This window comes from Mus musculus, chromosome X (genome assembly GCF_000001635.26).
Source record: "Mus musculus strain C57BL/6J chromosome X, GRCm38.p6 C57BL/6J".
Lineage (NCBI taxonomy): Eukaryota > Metazoa > Chordata > Mammalia > Rodentia > Muridae > Mus > Mus musculus.
Window position 1 is genome coordinate 38120085 of NC_000086.7, and position 19919 is coordinate 38140003.

Here is a 19919-nt window from a genome sequence, read left to right on the forward strand (position 1 = left end):
TCAGTGTGTGGCCATGGCTGTCCTGAAACTAGATCTGTAGACCAGGCTGGCCTCTAACTCACAGAGACCTGCCTGCCTCTGCCTCCCAAGTGCTGTGATTAAAGCCATACAGCACCACTTCCCAGCTGTTTGTTTTTTGACAGTGTCATTAACTAGATCAGACCCAGTCTCAAGATCTTGGTTGTACTTAAAGAACAATGGCTAGCTAGCACTCAGTGTACTAATAGGGACTCTTGAACTAACAGCCACTAAGCAGATCGTGTCTGCTTAGTTTTCAGCCCATGCTCTGAGCAGCCAGTAGAGGGTGAGGCCAAAAGAAATTTCTAGATGTTCACACAAGAATCCTGTGGTCAGTATGTGTTCTTACCTTTCTCCCATACTATATTTCCAAATTATTTTGCATTTCTGCACATTCTACTGGTCATGGTAATCCCTATAATCCATGAAGGATAGGCAGCCCATGTATGCGCGTATGTGCATGCAAGGGTGCAAGTTAAAGCAGCCACACGCCCCTCCCCCCTCACAATCCATCCGCAGGTCCCACATGTTTTGGGCCATACCCCTGTTACTTGTATGACTAAACAAACACTAAGCTGATCGTGTCCGCTTAGTTTTCAGCCCATGCTCTGAGCAGCCAGTGGAGGGTGAGGCCAAAAGAAATTTCTAGATGTTCACACAAGAATTCTGTGGTCAGTATGTGTTCTTATCTTTTTCCCATACTATATTTCCAAATTATTTTGCATTTCTGCACAGTCTACTGGTCGTGGTAATCCCTATAATCCATGAAGGATAGGCAGCCCATGTATGCGTGTATGTGCATGCAAGGGTGCAAGTTAAAGCAGCCACATGCCCCTCCCCCCTCACAATCTGTCCGCAGGTCCCACATGTTTTGGGCCGTACCCCGTCACTTGTACGACTAAACAAACACTATCTATTGCAACAAGTGGGCAGAAAGCCACTGGCAGTCCATCACTGAAAAAAGAGCCACTAGCACCCATCTTGAGGGGAGTGTGGTGACGTCGACCGTGATACACATGGAGAACGTGTGGAGCATGCGCACAAGTTCCCGGTTGTCGTCATCGCTCATCCAGGTCCTCACTTTCGGCTGGCTTCCGTCTGGACTGGACCGGTAACAGACGCTGGGCTTCGAGGTCTTTTTTTCCTAGGGCCCCGAAGCTGTTGGTGGCTTCGGCCCGGTTCTAGTCATGGCCCACGGGGTCCCTTTTGACCACAATTACTACATTGTGGAGTGCAAGGAGGAAACAAATGCTGAAGCCCAGGCAGGGGCCATGGCCGCCACCTCAACCGAGGAGGCCCCAGGGGCTGTGGAGGTGGCGCAGGCAGCAGTGGCGAGCAGCCACGACAGTGGAGGAGCCATAGGCTGTGCCACTGTCAAGGAGAGTGAGAGCGACTCGGAGAGTGAGAGCGACTCGGAGAGTGAGAGCGACTCCTCCGACTCCTCCGACGAGAGTGATGACGACTCGAGCACCAGCGACGAGGATACTTCAGATCCTGAGGAGGCGGCAGCTCCCTCGGTGGCTGCGGTGGCTGCTGCTGCCGCTCCTCCAACTGTTCCTGCTGCCGCTGCTATTCAGATTCCGGGGCCGTACCGCTACCGCCCCCCTCGCCGCCATGTTCGCCGTCGTCGCCGTGGACCGCCATTCCACTTCGCACAGTGGCAGGTCGAGGAAATGGAAAGCCTGTTTGAAGAGACCCAGTACCCGGATTTGCTTACAAGGTATGTGGCTTGCACCGGGAGCTCTTCCAGCCTTCGTGGGCTTTGGCTCATGTTGAGGGGCCCTTCGGTTCTTCCAGGCCCTGTTTTCCCTATGGCCGTCCAAGCCACAGATGGGTACTCCCCCAGTAGTGCGTATGGGACGGTGTTGCCTTGGGTGGGTATCAGGAGCAGTCTTGGCTAATGTGCAGTGCTGGTGTGAATCGAATGCACCTTCTGGTCGCCACCACTCGTTTCCAGTTATATCTAAATTTCTGTAAAAATATGGAGAGAAAAAGAGTATAGCATGCCGAATTACTTTAATTGCTCAGAGTTCACCAGCGGTAACTATTTGCTTTTTCTTGGGTGATTCCCTCACCGGTAGTCTTGTCAGCTTTTCAGGGAAAGCTTTTCAGCTTTTCCGTTTCCCTTTCCCCTCCCCCTAGTGTTTTGTACCTTGCTATGTTTTCTTTCTTTGAATTTAAGCCCCCCACCCCCCTGAAGTAATTGAAATTATGCCACCTTTAGCATAAGACTGGTGTGGTATTTTGCAGAATTCCCTTCCTTTTAGAAGTTGGACACTATTCCATGATATTGGTACCTGATGTTTCGTTTTAAGTCTCTCTCTCTCTCTCTCTCTCTCTCTCTCTCTGTGTGTGTGTGTGTGTGTGTGTGTGTGTGTGTGTGTGTGTGTGTTTCTAAATACATATATACAAAGTGCTCAGTCAGTATTAATGTTTTATATATATATATATATATATAGGGTTCTCCTAGGGTTGAGACCTCAGGAGCAGGCCTTGTTCACATCAGCATGTCTGTTGTTGTTGTTGTTGTTGCTGCTGCTGCTGCTGCTGCTGCTGCTGCTGTTGCTGCTGCTGTTGTTGTTCTTGTTGTTGTCCTTGCTTGGCTCATGTTTAGGTAGTCAGTCAGTTCTACTGGCATTGGCGTCGGAAGTATGGAGCGCTGCTGTACAACTGCAGTGACAGAACATTTTTGGTTTTGAAATTAGTATCATTTGCTCAGCATAGAGTTCTGCATTCGCTTTTATTGTTTTAATAGTCTGTTAAAAAATAATTTATCCCAGCTAGTGGTTACAAACTTTTGTCATGAGGTGAGACCCTTTCAAAGTAAGGCTGGTTCTGAAACTGAAAACTGAATGTTTGAGGAGTTGTAAAGGAAGATGGTGGATATTTCAAAAGAACACAGAAATCATATATGAGGTTGTATCGCATAGAAAACACTGGATGCTATATATTTGTGGTTTTCTTTCCACAGGGGAGAGCTTGCAAGAACTTTGAATGTGCCTGAGGTCAAAGTGAAGGTCAGTAAATCAAAAAAGAAAAATGCAGTTGGGAAGTCGGTCTATAGCCTTCCCTGGGCTTTGGACAGCCTTGTCCTAGATGCGTTTAAATCAATGAGTTTTCTTTTCTTTATTTATGGTGGCAAATGAAGTGTTCCATTTATTTTTTTAGTGTATGTATGTGCACATAAGCATACCTGTACATATGTGTATTCATGCATGCGAGTGCATAAACACACTGTCACGCATGGTATACTGTGGAAGTCTGTGAACAACCTCAGATAGCCATCATCATTTTCTACCTTATTTAAATGCAGCTCTTTTTGTTGTTAATCACTGCACAAGCCTGATTGGCTGCTCTGGACATTTCCAGGGATCTTTGTTTCCACCTCCCACTTATCATAGGGACGCTACCACTTCCAGCTTCCTGTGGGTTCTGTGGGATTTGGACTCAGTCCATGAGCTTGCACTAAAAGTACCTTACCCCTTAATCCATTTATCTAAACCCCAAACAAGTTTTGAGTTTTGCATTTCCAGGTTGGAAAACAGAATGTAGGTGTTCTAGCTTGTAGTTCTTTCCCATTACTGCAGAAAATCTGATCAACAACCAGATAAAAGGAAAAAAAACCTCTTTTTTACTCTGTGTACATTTATATATGCATATAATACATGTCCAGGTATGAACATGTATATAAATATCTGATAATTGAAGTTTATATCCTTTTTTTTCCTTGCTTTAAGGGAAACTATTTATATAGAGTCATTTTGGATGTGATATGACTTTGGAAATATTTAAATTAATTCAAGGGATGCCAGTGGCAGTGAAATTTGGGGCAGAGACTGGGCAGACTTGAGCATAATTCGTTGCTATTTTAACATTGTCTCTTTCTTTCAAGGTTATAGGTATTTGTGTATATTTAGGGGTCTCAGGTAACTCAGGTTGGCCTTAAATTCAGTGTGTTTCTAAGGATGACCTTGAACTAACAGTTCTTTTGCATCTACCTCCTGAGTGCTGAGTTTATTGAGGTGTAATACACACCTTGCAATATCCCTGCATACAAGGAGTATCATCTCTAAGTAGGCAGCCTTCTTAGCATATGTTGTTCATTGTGCAACATATGTAATTCTTGTGACTCAGTCAGAGACTTAGACCCCTTGCCCTTCATTCTTAAGTTGTCCCCATTTATCTGTTTTGTGTCCAGTACATCAGGACTAAAAGTGCTAAATTTCATAGGGAAAACAAACAAACAAACAAACAACAACAACAAAACAGACATCTGCATCTAAGCGAGTGTCCGAGCTGGAAGGAGACTGGAGAGCCTTGATGGCTAACCCTTTTGTCATATCTGAGTAAGCGGATAATAGAGAGTGGTATCCCTTAACTTTGATTTTCTGCCATTCTGAGTTGTATCCAACTTGCCAGACTAGTTATATTGGTGTTGAGAGGCCTGGAAGAACTGTCTAAAACTTAAAAAGACTAATATTAAACAAGTTTCAGCTAACTTACTAAGGACGCAAACTTTGTGGAAAATTACATAAAGTCAAAAATACAGGTTGCAAATTTCAATTACTTTGAATTACTTTGAATTACTTTGGATGTGGGTTTTCTTTCTGGAGGGTGAACTTCACTTGAGGGCAGTCCTACCTGTCCTATTCACAGTAATTTTCTGTCCTTGAGAAAGCAAAGATTAACACCTCGGCCTTGAACCCAAAGAAGCTAAATGCTTCATGGCAAAACGAAATAAGGCATAGAAAACATGGTGTGTCTTAGTTTCGGATCTTGCTCGGGGTTGTGCAGAACAGCATTCCCACATAGCAGGCCCCTGAGTGCTGGCATCCTAACACCACAAGTAGGACCTACAGTAGGACCAGGCTCAGGTGGGAGACTCAGGGAGGAAGAAGAGAGGCTTTCCCCAGGATGGAGAGACAGAGTGAGAGGAAAAGAAAAGCTGAAGGAGTACGGGATTTTCCCCTCTCCGTGCTCACAGGCCAGTGCGCTGCAGCTGTAGAGACCCTGATATACTGCAGCTCCAGAGAGAGCAGGGCCACAGGACACGAGAGAAGAGAAAACACCCCTGTGCTCTCGCTTGCACACGCTGCAGTGTGAACTTCCTGAGCCTTCCTGCCCGATTTGCCTTTTCTTCTGGCAAACATAATCGATGGGCTTGAAGAATCAAACATGGGGAAGTCTGGGCTAACGTGAGCTCCAGTGAGTCAGCCGCTGGGGCTTTGTTTGAGTTCATGGAGGCATCCTGGTGGTAGGTTCAAGTTCCCCTCGGCAGGGCTTCGGTCCGCTGATCTTCTTTAGACTGTACAGCCCCGTGATAGAGGGTTCCAGACAGGAAGACAAAGTGTACGCCGTCACAAGTACGCAGTTTGAGAACTCCCTAATGTAGCAGATAGGTGGAACGCCATTCACTGAGAATCAGACTCTAACAGGTGACTGTGACTGTGTCTCCCTATTTAGCCAATATTTAGAAAGAGCCTGTTTATTTATTTATTTATTTATTTATTTATTTATATTTTTTGAAGGGAAAACTCTATTTTTTATTAGATATTTTCTTCATTTACGTTTCAAATGCTACCCTGAAAGTCCCTTATATACTTCCCCCGCCCTGCTCCCCAACCCACCAAATCCTGCTTCCTGGCCCTGGCATTCCCCTGTATTGGGGTATATAATCTTCACAAGACCAAGGACCTCTCCTCCCATTGATGGCCGACTAGGCCATCCTCTGCTACATATGCAGCTAGAGACACGAGCTCTGGGGATACTGGTTAGTTCATAATGTTGTACCTCCTATGAGGCTACAAACCCCTTCAGCCCCTTTGGGTTCTTTCTCTAGTTCTTCCATTGGGGGTCCTGTGTTCCATCCTATAGAAGACTGTGAGCATCCATTTCTATACTTGCCAGGCACTAGCATAGCCTCACAGGAAACAGCTATATAAGGGTCCTGTCAGCAAAATCTTGCTGGAATATGCAATAGTGTTTGCATTTGGTGGCTGATTATGGGATAGATCCCTCGGTGGGGCAGTCTCTCTGGATGGCCTTTCCTTCAGTTTCTGTTCCAAACTTTGTCTCTGTATTTCCTCCCATGAGTGTTTTGATCCCTCTTCTAAGAAGGACCGAAGTCTCCACACTTTGGTCTTCCTTCTTCTTGGTTTTCTTGTGTTTTGCAAATTGTATCTTGGGTATTCTAAGTTTCTGGGCTAATATCCACTTATCAGTGAGTGCATAGCATGTGTGTTCTTTTGTGATTGGGTTACCTCACTAAGGATGATATCCTCCAGATCCATCCATTTGCCTTAGAATTTCATAAATTCATTGTTTTTAATAGCTGAGTAGTACTCCATTGTGTAGATGTACCACATGTTCTGTATCCATTCCTCTGTTGAGGGACATCTGGGTTCTTTCCAGCTTCTGGCTATTATAAATAAGGCTGCTATGAACATAGTGGAGCATGTGTCCTTCTTACCAGTTGGGACATCTTCTGGATATATGCCCAGGAGAGGTATTGCTGGATCCTCCGGTAGTACTATGTCCAATTTTCTGAGGAACCACCAAACTGATTTCCAGAGTGGTTGTACCAGCTTACAATCCCACCAACAATGGAGGAGTGTTCCTCTTTCTCCACATCCTTGCCAGCATCTGCTGTCACCTGAATTTTTGATCTTAGCCATTCTGACTGGTGTGAGGTGGAATCTCAGGGTTGTTTTGATTTGCATTTCCCTGATGATTAAGGATGTTGAACAATATTTCAGGTGCTTCTCGGCCATTCGGTATTCCTCAGTTAAGAATTCTTTGTTTAGCTCTGTACCCCATTTTTAAAATATACTTCTATCTAGGTTTTATTTGGGGTCATATTAACACACTTGTTTTTTATAAGATTAACAAGCTTTTGTAAACTCTTGTTAAATTTCCAAAATGTAGAAATGAAGCACTTATTTTATTTATTTATTTATTAGATATTCTCTTTTTTACATTTCAAATGCTATCCTGAAAGTTCCCTATATCCTCCCTCTGCCCTGCTCCCCTACACACCCACTCCTGCTTCTTGGCCCTGTACTGGGGCATATAAAGTTTGCAATACCAAGGGGCCTCTCTTCCCAGTGATGGCCGACTAGGCCATCTTCTGCTACATATGCAGCTAGAGATATGAGCTCTGGGGGTACTGGTTAGTTCATATTGTTTTTCCACCTATAGGGTTGCAGACCCCTTCAGCTTCTTGGGTGCTTTCTCTAGCTTCTCCATTGGGGGCCCTGTGTTCCATCTTACAGATGACTGTGAGCATCTACTTTTGTATTTGCCAGGCACTGGCATAGCCTTATAGGAGACAGCTATAGCAGGGTCTCTTCAGCAAAATCTTTCTGGATTGTGCAATAGTGTCTGGGTTTGGTGGCTGATTATGGGATGGATCTCTGTGTGGGGTAGTCTCTGGATAGTCCATCCTTTCGTCTTAGCTCCAAACTTTGTCTCTGCAACTCCTTTCAAGGGTATTTTTTCCCCTATTCTAAGGAGGAATGAATTATCCACCCATTGGTCTTCGTTCTCTTGGTTTTCTTGTGTTTTGCAAATTGTATCTTGGGTGTTCTATGTTTCTGGGCTAATATCCACTTATCAGTGAGTGCATATTTAATGATTTCTTTTGTGATTCGGTTACCTCACTAAGGATGATATCCTCCAGGTACCTCCATTTGTCCAAGAATTTCATTAATCCATTGTTTTTAATAGTTGAGTAGTACTCCATTGTGTAAATATACCACATTTTCTGTATCCATTCTTCTTTTGAGGGACATCTGGGTTCTTTCCAGCTTCTGGCTATTATAAATAAGGGTGCTATCAACACAGTGGAGCAGGTATTCTTATTACCAGTTGGAACTTCTTCTGGGTACATGCCCAGGAGAGGTATTGCAGGATCCTCCGGTAGTACTATGTCCAATTATCTGAGGAACCTCCAGACTGACTTCCAGAGTGGTTGTACCAGTTTTCAATCCCACCAACAATAAAGGAGTGTTCCTCTTTCTCCACATCCTCACCAGCATCTGCTGTCACCTGAGTCTTTGATCTTGGCCATTCTGACTGGTGTGAGGTAGAATCTCAGGGTTGTTTTGATTTGCATTTCCCTGATGATTAAGGATGTTGAACATTTTTTTCAGGTGCTTCTCAGCCATTCAGTATTCCTCAGGTGAGAATTCTTTGTTTAGCTCTGTGCCCCATTTTTAATGGGGTTATTTGAATTTCTGGAGTCCAGCTTCTTGAGCTCTTTGTATATATTGGATATTAGTCCCCTATCAGATTTAGGATAGGTAAAGATCCTTTCCTAATCTGTACCCCATTTTTAATAGAGTTATTTGGTTTTGTGGAATCCAATTTCTTGAGTTCTTTCTATATATTGGACATTAGTCCTCTATCTGATTTAGGATAGGTAAAGATCTTTTCCCAATCTGTTGGTAGCCTTTTTGTCTTATTGGCAGTGTCCTTTGCCTTACAGAAGCTTTGTAATTTTATGAGGTCCCATTTGTCAATTCTTGATCTTACAGCATAATCCACTGCCACAGGAATTTTTTCCCCTGTGCCCATATCTTTGAAGCTCTTTCCCACTTTCTCCTCTATAAGTTTCAGTGTCTCTGGTTTTATGTGGAGGTCTTTGATCCACTTAGACTTGAGCTTTGTTCAAGGAGATAAGAATGGATCAATTCACATTCTTCTACATGATAGCTGCCGGTTGAGCCAGCACCATTTGTTGAAAATGCTGTCTTTTTTCCACTGGATGGTTTTAGCTCCCTTGTCAAAGCTCAACTGACCATAGGTGTGTGGGTTCATTTCTGGGTCTTCAATTCTATTCCATTGATCTACCTGTCTGTCACTGTACCAGTACCATGCAGTTTTTGTCACAATTGAAATAGCCAATTTATGACCCCCTTTCCCTGACACCATTGTTTTTTTACTCTTTGTAAATCTGTACTCTTTCTTTGCCTTTTGAAGAAGATTGCACTTTGTATGCCTAGTGTGCCCTCTGGCTCAGCAGGATTCTGGAGGCATAGCTAAGCTTCCCATACAATAAAATAGATATTATTAAAGTGTTTAGATAAAACCCTGGCCTATTGAAAAGGTTGGCACACAGCTGATCCTTGCTTTTGTGAACCAAATAGAAAATTCAATGTTGGGCTGGCAAGATGGCTCAGCGGGCAAGAGCATTGACTGCTCTTCTGAAGGTCCTGAGTTCAAATCTCAGCAACCACATGGTGGCTCACAACCCCCCCTAATGAGATCTGATGCCTTCTTTTGGTGCATCCAAAGACAGCTACAATGTACTTATGTACAATAATAAATAAATCTTTGGGCAGAAGTGAGCAGGGACTGAGCAAGCGAAGCTGACAGGAGTGAGTGGGGCTGACTGGAGCGAGCAGGCTTGACCAGAGCAAGTAGAGAGCAGTCCTAAAAATTCAATTCCCGTAAACCACATGAAGGCTCACAAACATCTATAAAGCTACAGTGTACTCACATATATAAAATAAATAAATAAATCTTTAAAAGAAAAAAAGAAAAAAATTCAGTGTTATGAGCCTTCGAGTGATTCTTTGATCTCTTGGCTCTGGGGGTGGTAGGCAGTGCTAACCCCAATCCTGTCACCTCTCATTTTAGGTGTGGTTTACCAATCGGAGAGCGAAGCAGAGGAAGATTGAGAGACGTGAAATGCTGAGAAATATTCCGCCTGGTGCTGAAGACTTCATTTTCATAACCGATTTTGAAGAGCCTTCTTAATGTGCCATATTTGGTCAGTAGACAAAGGGCAAATTGGCAACCTCTGTGCCCAATGCCAAGCTTAACTATTCAGCATGCATGTTAACAATAAAAGCATGAATTTCCAAGTTCTTTAATTTTATGTGCTTTCTGGGGGATTGTAGGGCACAATGTATGCTATTCAGGGTGTATGTTATTTAAGCAGAATCACAAGCTCTCATCTTATGGAGTGATGTTTCTAAGTCACTAGTTTTGCTTGCACAGAGGAGTACTCTCTATGCATGGTAGTTGTGACACAGTGGGTCACTTAAGCCTTCTTAATTTAGGCTCACATTATCCTTTGAGCAAGGGATTCAATAGTAACCCTGTTAGCAGGGAACTAAAGAGAAGGTAGGCACAGAAAGTATTTATGATGATGGTTATTTTTACTGGTGGTGTATACCAATTATTTTTTCCATTTTAATGATAGTAATTTTTTCTCACATAATATATCCTGATAATAATGGTTTTCCTTCCCTCTGCTCCTCCGAGTCTTCCCTTCTCATCTGGATCCACCCCCTATTTGTCTCTCATTAGAAAACATACAGGTTGCCAGGTGGCGCACACCTTTGATCCCAGCACTTGGAAGGCAGAGGCAGGTGGATTTCTGAGTTTGAGGCCAGCCTGGTCTACAGAGTGAGTTCCAGGACAACCAGGGCTACACAGAGAAACCCTGTCTCGAAAAAAAAAGAAGGAATGAAAGAAAGGAGGGAGGGATGGAAGGAGGGAAGGAAAGGAAGGAAGGAAAGAAGGAAGGAAAGAAGAAAAGCAGGCATACATGCTTCTAAGGGTAATAATAAAATGAAACACAATAAATATAACAAAACTAACACTTTGGAATTAGACACAATGCTATGAGTCGGGTCGCTCATTCACCATGATGATGAATAAATTTTAATAAGAAGAAGCTTTATTAAATACTGGCAGAAGATACTCATGATGCCAAGATTGCAACTGAGAGCGCTCCCAAGACGTAGCATCTAGTCATATCAATCCAAGGTTTATGGAGTAAAAGAAAAATCACAAGATTACATGCACTCTGTCCACATGTAGGCCGGGTCTAAATTTAACATAGATATCTTGCAGTTGTCCTATTCATTGATCAGAGTTAGCAAGTTTGATTACAAAAGCAGAAATAGAAGTTAGTTTTAAGACCTAATTATCTTGCTAGAACCGCAGATTTTATAAGATCAGTCAGTAGTATTCAACATCTAGGGGTGGGGGGGTGGGGAATGGGATTGTTAGGATACCACCTACACAAGATAAGGGCTTGTGTGCTAAAGGTGGGGGTTTTGTTTGTTTGGTTTTGGGTTTTAATCTCTCAAGCATAGTAAATCTAAACTTTAAATGTAGTGTTATTACATTCTCCCCTTGAGTTGTATCCTGAGTTAAATCTTCAATATTGTGGTGGCTACCTATTATTTCTAAAGTTTTATTTCTAAAGTCTCAACCTTTTGGTAGAGGGGAACTCTCTACCAAACAAAATATTAGGTTTACTTTGAACCTAATATTCCAGCATTTTGTTGAGGATAAAGGGCTAAGTACTCTTTTATGTAACTGCTTCTCAGCTGAAATTAGGACTTTGTTGTAGGTCCTCATGAAGTCTGAAATGCTAGCCAAAGGTCAAGGGTTGGGAGTTTCAGCAGTGGAGGGAAATTTGTCACTGACCCAGCTGAAGAGACACCAATCGTATCAGGTAGACTGGTTCACTTCAGCTTTAGCAAGTCTAGGGCACCAGCCATTTGAAGCAGTTTGTGGTCTGTAGCTGCCAACAGAAGCTAAACCTTGGGAACGTAAAGGGAAAAACTTTTCATTTAGAACTCACCCCTCAGGAATAAGCAGTAGGTGTAGAAGCTTATGCTGTTGATTGATAGGAGTACTTATGTGGAGTCCATTTGACCTGTGATACGTGGCTCTACATTGTGTCTTTCTGTACCTTACATGGATATTTATAATTTGCAAAAAGATAATATTTTAGTATATTCGTTTATTGTTGTTTTTAATCTGTACAGAAATTCATATTGTTAAAAAAAAAGGCAGTAGACTAGTCCCTTTGAGTCATAGTAAAAGCTTGAGAGCCCAGAAGATAATCCTTAGTAAAAAAAAAAAAAAAAAAAACATGAGCATCTCCTCTCTGAGGGCTGGCTACATACATATATTGGCAGAAATGTTTATAACATAATAAAGGGTATCTTTAAGTTTCTATTTAAAGGACATCTAAACTTTTACATTTTAAGCTTCTGACTGTGATAATATTAGTCAATGTTTTTATCAGAGTTAGATTAAAAGCTTCTCAGAATTGCACTGAATAATATGTTAAAATTATGAATTTAAATTAAAATCAGAAATGTATTTTATTCTATCTTCTTAGAACCTTATAAATTATATAAACCTCAAACCATTTTCTAGTCATTGCAAAGGACCTTTTTTTAAAAAAAACAAAGGAACAGTAAAAAGTTACATTGAAATCTGTTTATTTTTTTTTTTCAGTATGTCAGCAAAGTCTGTGAGTTTCTTTTTTTACCAGGAGACCTAATGGCTCTAGAAAAAAACAAGGTCTGATTTTCACATATGAAATGCATTGACCAGGTAGCTACTATTAAACTGATAAAGCTACAGTTAGCCATCAACACCATCAGACATCTGAGAAGGATAAATTTGAATAAGGAGTATAAACCAGATGGCCTCTGTGTCCATTCAAATGACAGAGACCTACTGGCTCTCTGCGTGGTTACCCTAGGCTCCTCCTTAACAGTCTCAGTATTCTCCATGGATGGAGTAGCTTCAGTCTTCATCAGTCACATAGGGTGACATTAACACTCCCGTTGCCACATAGGACAGCATTGGCCTTTGGCTGCCAGGCCCAGAAGATTCCTAAGGGTGAGAACTTGAGAGACTGTCCTACCTTGGCAAGGCAAAGAGGGACAGTCAGTTCTCTAGTATCCAATCTATCCACAGTTTAAGTGGGGTCCTGGTGGTGGGCAAGGTATGAGGCATTCTTTCCCTGTGGTTAGCACTATCCAGGAGGAGTCACCTTCCTTGAGAGGAGACCTGGGGGCCCCCATTAGGACCTAGTATTTTTCTCTATTCTGGAAAGCTTCATTAAATATTTTAAATGCCATATTCAATAGATCTCTGAAAATTTTCAGGGCAATCTAATAAATATACTTGATTTTAAATAAATTTTACTTGTTTTGAGTTACTTGTTTTAAGTTTAACCTTGAAAACATATATAGAAAGCCTAAAAAAACTATTGTCCCTATAAATGGTTTATATTTGTACTTAGCATGAGTACAAGTATGGCTCTGAACATATTAAAAATAATAATTTTTAAGCCCTAAACCAGGAAGTCACCTAGGCTAATTTTTTAACTATTTAAAGGGAATTTTCAGGACTAGTCCTTTATTTGAAGTGAAAACTACAAAGAGGATTTCTCCATATGTAAAATGACAGCATCTCTAGTTTGCTAAAGGAACACTTAATGAATTTGAGGACATTTAAGGGTTAACACTTTGGTTTAATCTGTGATATATGAAATGCAATTGATACCCAGGAGACCTGCTATGCAACTTCTTCTTTCAAAAGAGCAATTACTAATCATAGTAAACAAAACCCCATTTATATTATCTTAATTGAGGGATAAAATTATTAAAAGCTTTCATTTCTATCTTAAATTATTATACTATAGTAGTCCTTTACTGATGGGTCTGAGTTTTTGACTGCTCAGTTATTTTATCAAAGAACATCATAAAGGTAAAAGAAAGAACTGTCTATATTTTTTTATTTATATGGCCTTTTAGTTTTTCATAAATGTATATAGGTGTAGCTTTAATATCTTATTATTAAACATATTTGTTTTAAATCTTATTTTTTATAAATCTTGCTTTTATGATGTTGTCCTTATTTTTTATTTGTAGGACTATAATTATAACAATTTATTTTAATCTAAAATATTTTGAACAGCTTTTGTCTTTCTTTAATCAGATTATATCATATGGTTATCTTAACTAAGTAGCAAAGTTACATGGCTATTATTTAAAAAGCATCCATTTTTTTCAAGAAGAGTTGAATCCAAGTTGTGTGTGTGTGTATGTGTGTGTGTGTGTGTGTGTGTGTGTGTGTATGGCAGTAAATTAATTTTTTGGTTGTTTGCCTTTTTTTCCCTCTCATAAAATCAGGTGGTTCACCTATATCGCCAGACAGGAAATTTTTAGTGCAGACTTTTTTTTTTTGTTTGTTTGTTTTTTTGTTTTTTTTTTTTTTGCTTGCTCTTTTATTTTATTTATTTATTTATTTTTTCCATTTTTTATTAGGTATTTCGCTCATTTACATTTGCAATGCTATACCAAAAGTCCCCCATAGCCACCCACCCCCTCTCCCCTACCCACCCACTCCCCTTTTATGGCCCTGGCGTTCCCCTGTACTGGGGCATATAAAGTTTAGTGCAGACTTTTAATCCCAGCACTGGGAGGTAGAGGCAGTCTGCCAGCTTGGTCTATAGAGTGAGTTCTAGGACAGCCAAAGCTTCACAGAAAAACTCTGTCTACAAAATCTCTGTGCCCATGAGAATTGGATTCAACAGGTAGCAAGGTGCTCCTCCCTTGAAATTCACATGTTGTCTGCTTTAAATGTACAAGTGTATGTGGTCACTACATCTTTATTTCTGACTGGTCTTAAGTATATACGTTTACTATGTGCTACATGTCCTGGTTATAAGACATTGGTTTATAATTGATGATGTATAGTTAAAAATCTATAACATTAGTAACAGAAAGTTGGATTAAAAACAAATAACTCAGGGTTAAAGCCATGCTGGGCAACAACACAGGACATGAGCTGACCAAGGAAACAGGTCTCTAAAGATACTTTAAAATTGGGATAATATGTTTATTTAATTCCTGTCCTAAAAACTAGATTTGTAAAAGATAGGCTTTAAAAATGTTTCTTTAATGAGGTATTAAAGCTACACCTCCATACATTCATATACAAGAACTTTTCTTGCTGGCCGTCAATATTTATTAAATATTAAAAGAGAGTGGATTTTTTTAACTGTTAAAAACTTGGTTTGTCTTCTAAAAATTGTAGTTATGCTCTATGATTTTACTCTTTTTTTCTTTTTTTCTTGGATATTTTCTTATTTGTTTCTTTTTATGTTTTTACTATTTTTTTAATTTACATTTCAAATGTTATCCTCTTTCCTAGTTTCCCCTCTGAAAATCCCCTATCCCCTCCCCCTGCTCCCCAACCCACCCACTCCTGCTTCCTGGCCCTGGCATTCCTCTGTACTGGGATATAGAAACTTCACAGGACCAAGGACCTCTCCTCCCATTGATGACTGACTAGGCCATCCTCTGCTACACATGCAGCTAGAGCCATGAGTCCCACCAAGTGTTTTCCTTGGTTGGTGCTTTAATCACAGGGAGCTCTGGGGTACTGGTTAGTTCATATTGTTGTTCCTCCTATGGGGCTGCAAGCTCCTTCAGCTCCTTGGGTCCTTTCTCTAGCTCCTTCATTGGGGACTCTGTCCTCAGTCCTGTCAGCAAGCACTTGTTGGCATCCACAATAGTGCCTGGGTTTGGTAACTGTATATGGGATGGATCTCCATATGGAACAGGCTCTGGGTGGCCTTTCCTTCAGTCTCTGCTCTACACTTTATCTCCATATTTGCTCCTGTGAGTATTTTGTTCTCCTTCCAAGGACCAAAGCACCCACAATTTGTTCTTCCTTCCTCTTGAGCTTCATGTGGTCTGTGACTTGTATCTTGGTTATTTGGAGCTTTGGGGCTAATAGCCACTTATCAGTGAGTACATACCATGTGTGTTCTTTTGCGATTGGGTTACCTCACTCAGGATGATATTTTCTAGTTCTATCCATTTGCCCAAGAACTTCATAAATTCATTGTTTTTAATAGCTGAGTAGTGCTCCATTGTGTAAATGTACCACATTTTCTGTATCTATTTCTCTGTTGAGGGACAACTGCGTTCTTTTCAGCTCCTGGCTATTATAAATAAGGCTGCTATGAACATAGCATGTGTCCTGATTACATGTTGGAGCATCTTCTGGGTATATGCTCAGAAGTGGTATAACTGGATCCTCAGGTAGTACTATGTCCAATATTCTAAGGGACTGCCAAAATGATTTTATTCTGATATTGTGAAAGCAACTTTTAAAAATTAGAGTTAAATATATAAAGTTATGTGGCATTTTAAAATTTAATAAATATTTTATTAAAATGTCTTTACTAATATATGGTGGTTACAGTAACAGAGGAAATTTAATGAAAATAACAATAATGACAATTGAAATTGTAATGACTTTAGAAATTATAGTGGACAACAGCAATCAAATTATGGACGAATGAAGGAGAGGCAATGGAGAAGTGTTCCTTTTTCTCCACATCCTTGCCAGCTGTCACCTGAATTTTTTATCTTAGCCATTCTGACTGGTGTGAGGTGGAATCTCAGGGTTGTTTTGATTTGCATTTCCCTGATGATTAAGGATGTTGAAGATTTTTTTCAGGTGCTTCTCAGCCATTCGGTATTCCTCAGGTGAGAATTCTTTGTTTAGCTCTGTGCCCCATTTTTTAATGGGGTTATTTGATTTTCTGGGGTCCAGCTTCTTGAGCTCTTTATATATATTGGATATTAGTCCCCTATCTGATTTAGGATTGGTAAAGATCCTTTCCCTATCTGTTGGTGGCCTTTTTGTCTTATTGACAGTGTCTTTTGCCTTGCAGAATCTTTGCAATTTTATGAGGTCCCATTTGTTGATTCTTGATCTTACAGCACAGGCCATTGCTGTTCTGTTTAGGAATTTTTCCCCTATGCCTATATCTTTGAGGCTTTTCCCCATTTTCTCTTCTATAAGTTTAAGTTTTATTTCGATACAAGAAGAGCTTCTAATTCAAAACTATGATTTTTTTTTTATTTTTTAAAAAGATTTATTTATTTTATTTATATGAGTCACTGTAGCTGTCTGCAGACACACACCAGAAGAGTGCATCCAATCCCATTACGGATGGTTGTAACCCACCATGTGGTTGCTGGGGATTGAACCCAGGACCTCTAGAAGAGCAGTCGGTGCTCTTAACTGCTGAGCTCTCTCCAGCCTCAAAACTATGATTTTTTAAAGGTTCAAATATAACAGGGATCGATAGTCAGTAACCTTGTAAATGATCAAATCCTTTAATATGTTCAGAAATATATATGTGTGAAGTCATGTTAAGGACTGATGCAGTTAATTTCAAGATAAAGCTTTAGTCTCCTACTTTATGTTTGCAAGGTACAGTTTAGAGCAGATATGTAAAAACAAAGTGTATTTAACTCAAATATATTAAGTAGGTACTAGCTCTCACACCTATGGGAGATCTGCTGAGTGTGGCCTTTAATATGTTTAAACTTACTGTGACGAAGCCTCCCAACTCTGTTTTAAATTCATTTTTTTCACTTTATATCCTGCTTACTGCCCCTTCCCACTCACCCACGACAATCCTTCTCCCATCCCCCATCCCCCTTTCCTCTGAGTGGGTGGAGAGCCCCCTGGGTATCTCCCCACCCTGGCACTTCAAGTGTTTTCTGGGTGAGGCACTTCCTCTCCCACTGAGGCCAGAAAAGGTAGCCCAGCTAGAAGAATATATCACAGGTCCAGGCAACAGCTTTTGGGATAGCGCCTGCTCCAGTTGCTCAGGATCCACATAAAGACCAAGCTGCACATCTGCTACATATGTGAGGGGAGGCCTGGGTCCAGCCAGTGTGTGCTCTTTGGTTAGTGGTTCAGACTCTTGAGAGCCTATAGCATCCAGGTTAGTTGACTCTGTTGGCCTTCCTGTGGGACTCCCAAATCCTCACAGTGATCCCCCAAGGTTTCCAAGAAGATATGGCCAGAACAACAAAGGAGACCACCAGGATTGTGGTATGATAATCACTGGGCATAACTGTCCCAATGCCTTACCCACTGCCAGGGCCCAACCTGAACTGTGGACAAAGAACAGCTAGAGAATTGATTGCCACATGTGGCTTAAGACAAGTTGAAGTCAGTTTCTCTCATGTTCCTCCTCCACAGAAAAAGCCTCTTCATCTTCTGGGTCCGATGGCCAAAGAATGGCACTGCCCTTGATGGCATGTACACCACAGGAACCTGGGACAATTGTCCAGGTAATGAAATATGGCCTAGTCTCTGTCATTGTAATTGACACATAGGTCATTTTGATAACAATTTATCCTTCTCAGGTCTCTGATCACATTGACAGCTAATCTAGTTGTAGCTTTACAGCTAGAGAGCAACAACTAGCTCCTTACTGTGTTAGTTCATTCGTCAATTCATTAGTTAATTAAAACTACTAGGTTTCTTATTAAAAAGGGCAAACAGGTTCACCTTGTTCACAGACTTAGTGTTACAGGATAAAAAGGTTTAAGTTTACCTTTTCACTATTCCTTAATTTAAATAACTGCACTCAATAATCAACTCTCTGTATCTCATAATAAATAATTGGATAGAAAAAAATTTAAAAAGTTTAAAATGTATATAAGGTCTGAGGATCTAAAACTGTTTAAGGGTCTAGGAAAATGAGGTTGATAAATGCAAATTATGTTAAAAGGTCTAAGAAGATGTTTTAATATATATAATTTGTAGAGATATGAAAATAATTTAAGGTAAAATATAGGAAATGTTTCATATTTCTTCCCCCATGCTATTGTTATTTCAACTTTCAGAATTTTGATATTGATAATGGAATTCTGATAAGCTAATGGAACACTGGAAGCTTACAATTAAGTCACAAGCTCAAAATTTTAAATTCCCTTTGGCTTTCTTCTGCCCTCTACACTGAAGAAGAGAATGTTCTGTGCCTTTTGACGCAAACCTATAGCTTTTACTAGGTCTCAAAGGCATGAACCTACTCCTGTTGTCTTACAGATACCTGTTAACTACTTTTTCTAAAATATAGATTTCGCTGGTAAGACTAATGTATATCCTTCTGTAAAATAAAATTCACATGGGCTTCAGGAAATCAAAAAATATTCATGAGAGTTGGATCCATCTGCCACATATCAAATGTACTTCAGGTAATTACATCTACCTGTTCTTGAAAATGGGATTTTTTTCCCCCATTGGTCTTGGGATTCCTCAACTTCCCCAATTACTAGACAAATTTAACTTCTGTCCCTAGTCTATATTTGCCTCAGCAGATTTTCACCTGGCTGACAGACTCCATCCAGGCTCACCTGTGGAGCTCCTGAACCCTGGATTTGCTGAAAACTGATGTTAACCAGTCCAGCCAATGTCATTACTCCCTGTCTTTCATCTGAATCAACTAATCAGACACTTCTGATGAATACTCCCATCATCCAATCTTTGACTAGCATTTTAGCCTTCCTGGACCCCTGTGACAATGTCCTAATATCAGCTGGAAGTAGTTACAGAAAAGAATACATTGTCCGTTGTCCACCTAACTGGCTGAAATGCTAAGTCAAAAGGAAACTCCGTGGCATAAGGGCTACCTAAAATGCCAACTGACATACCACTAAGCAGCACATTTTCACTGACCATTGGTCCAGACCCAATATGGTCCAGACTCTCTAGCCTCAAAGGAAAATTTTGAACAACTCAAAAGGGGGAATGTTGAAGCCTGCTCCTTTTATCATAACTGTAGCCATTTTGTATTTCGTCTTCATTTTGCTCATAAGGTGAAATTAAGTTCGGGTTTTCAGACTCCAATTCCCAGAAATAATTGTCCATTGCTGACACTGACAAAATTCTCCTAAAAGGTCAGAACACATTGTTGTATTATTTATGTTTTATTATCTCAATGCTCTGAAGCTGCCATGTTCACCACCCATTCACACCTCTTACCTCACTTAGGAGCAATCAGCTTAGAAGTCAACTGATAATACTTTATCTAGTTAGCCAAAACGTAGTACTGCCTCCACCCTTGCCTTCTGAACTTCTGAAGTTGGGTTTTCCTATAAAAAGCCTTCCCTAAGAACACACTGGTACCACAATTAGGCTCCCAAGTCCTTTCTTGTGGTTCTGATTGATCAGTCTTGGGGTATGTGTTCAGTAAAATATTCTTGCTTAACTATGATCAACGTTTGTATATTTTGTGCGGTGATTCCTATACTCCAACA

The 19919-nt window shown here is 40.6% G+C and overlaps 1 protein-coding gene and 1 long non-coding RNA gene across 2 annotated transcripts in view; one reads left to right on the forward strand and one right to left on the reverse strand.

Moving 5' to 3' along the window:
• The first annotated feature begins 755 nt into the window (after nt 1–755).
• On the forward strand, nt 756–9882 carry Rhox13 (reproductive homeobox 13). Its single transcript, NM_001185002.1, has 3 exons — nt 756–1738; nt 2990–3035; nt 9658–9882. The coding sequence occupies exons 1-3, from the start codon at nt 1206–1208 to the stop codon at nt 9775–9777; spliced, it is 699 nt and encodes a 232-aa protein (NP_001171931.1). The 5' UTR covers nt 756–1205; the 3' UTR covers nt 9778–9882.
• The window catches only part of Gm39506, a 36847-nt gene continuing 18419 nt past the window's right edge, over nt 1492–19919 (reverse strand). Inside the window, exons 3-4 of the long non-coding RNA XR_882294.2 lie at nt 2498–2688; nt 1492–1989 (exon numbers count right to left, since the gene is read on the reverse strand). This is a non-coding gene — a long non-coding RNA (predicted gene, 39506). The remainder of the gene's footprint in view (nt 1990–2497; nt 2689–19919) is intronic.

What these genes read in the sequence shown, in the direction of transcription:
- Rhox13 (NM_001185002.1), top strand. Translation starts at nt 1,206, where the DNA reads ATGGCCCACGGGGTCCCTTTTGACCACAATTACTACATTGTGGAGTGC. An exon ending in TACCCGGATTTGCTTACAAG is followed by an intron (nt 1,739 to 2,989) that starts GTATGTGGCTTG and finishes TTCTTTCCACAG; the next exon opens with GGGAGAGCTTGCAAGAACTT. An exon ending in TGCCTGAGGTCAAAGTGAAG is followed by an intron (nt 3,036 to 9,657) that starts GTCAGTAAATCA and finishes CTCTCATTTTAG; the next exon opens with GTGTGGTTTACCAATCGGAG.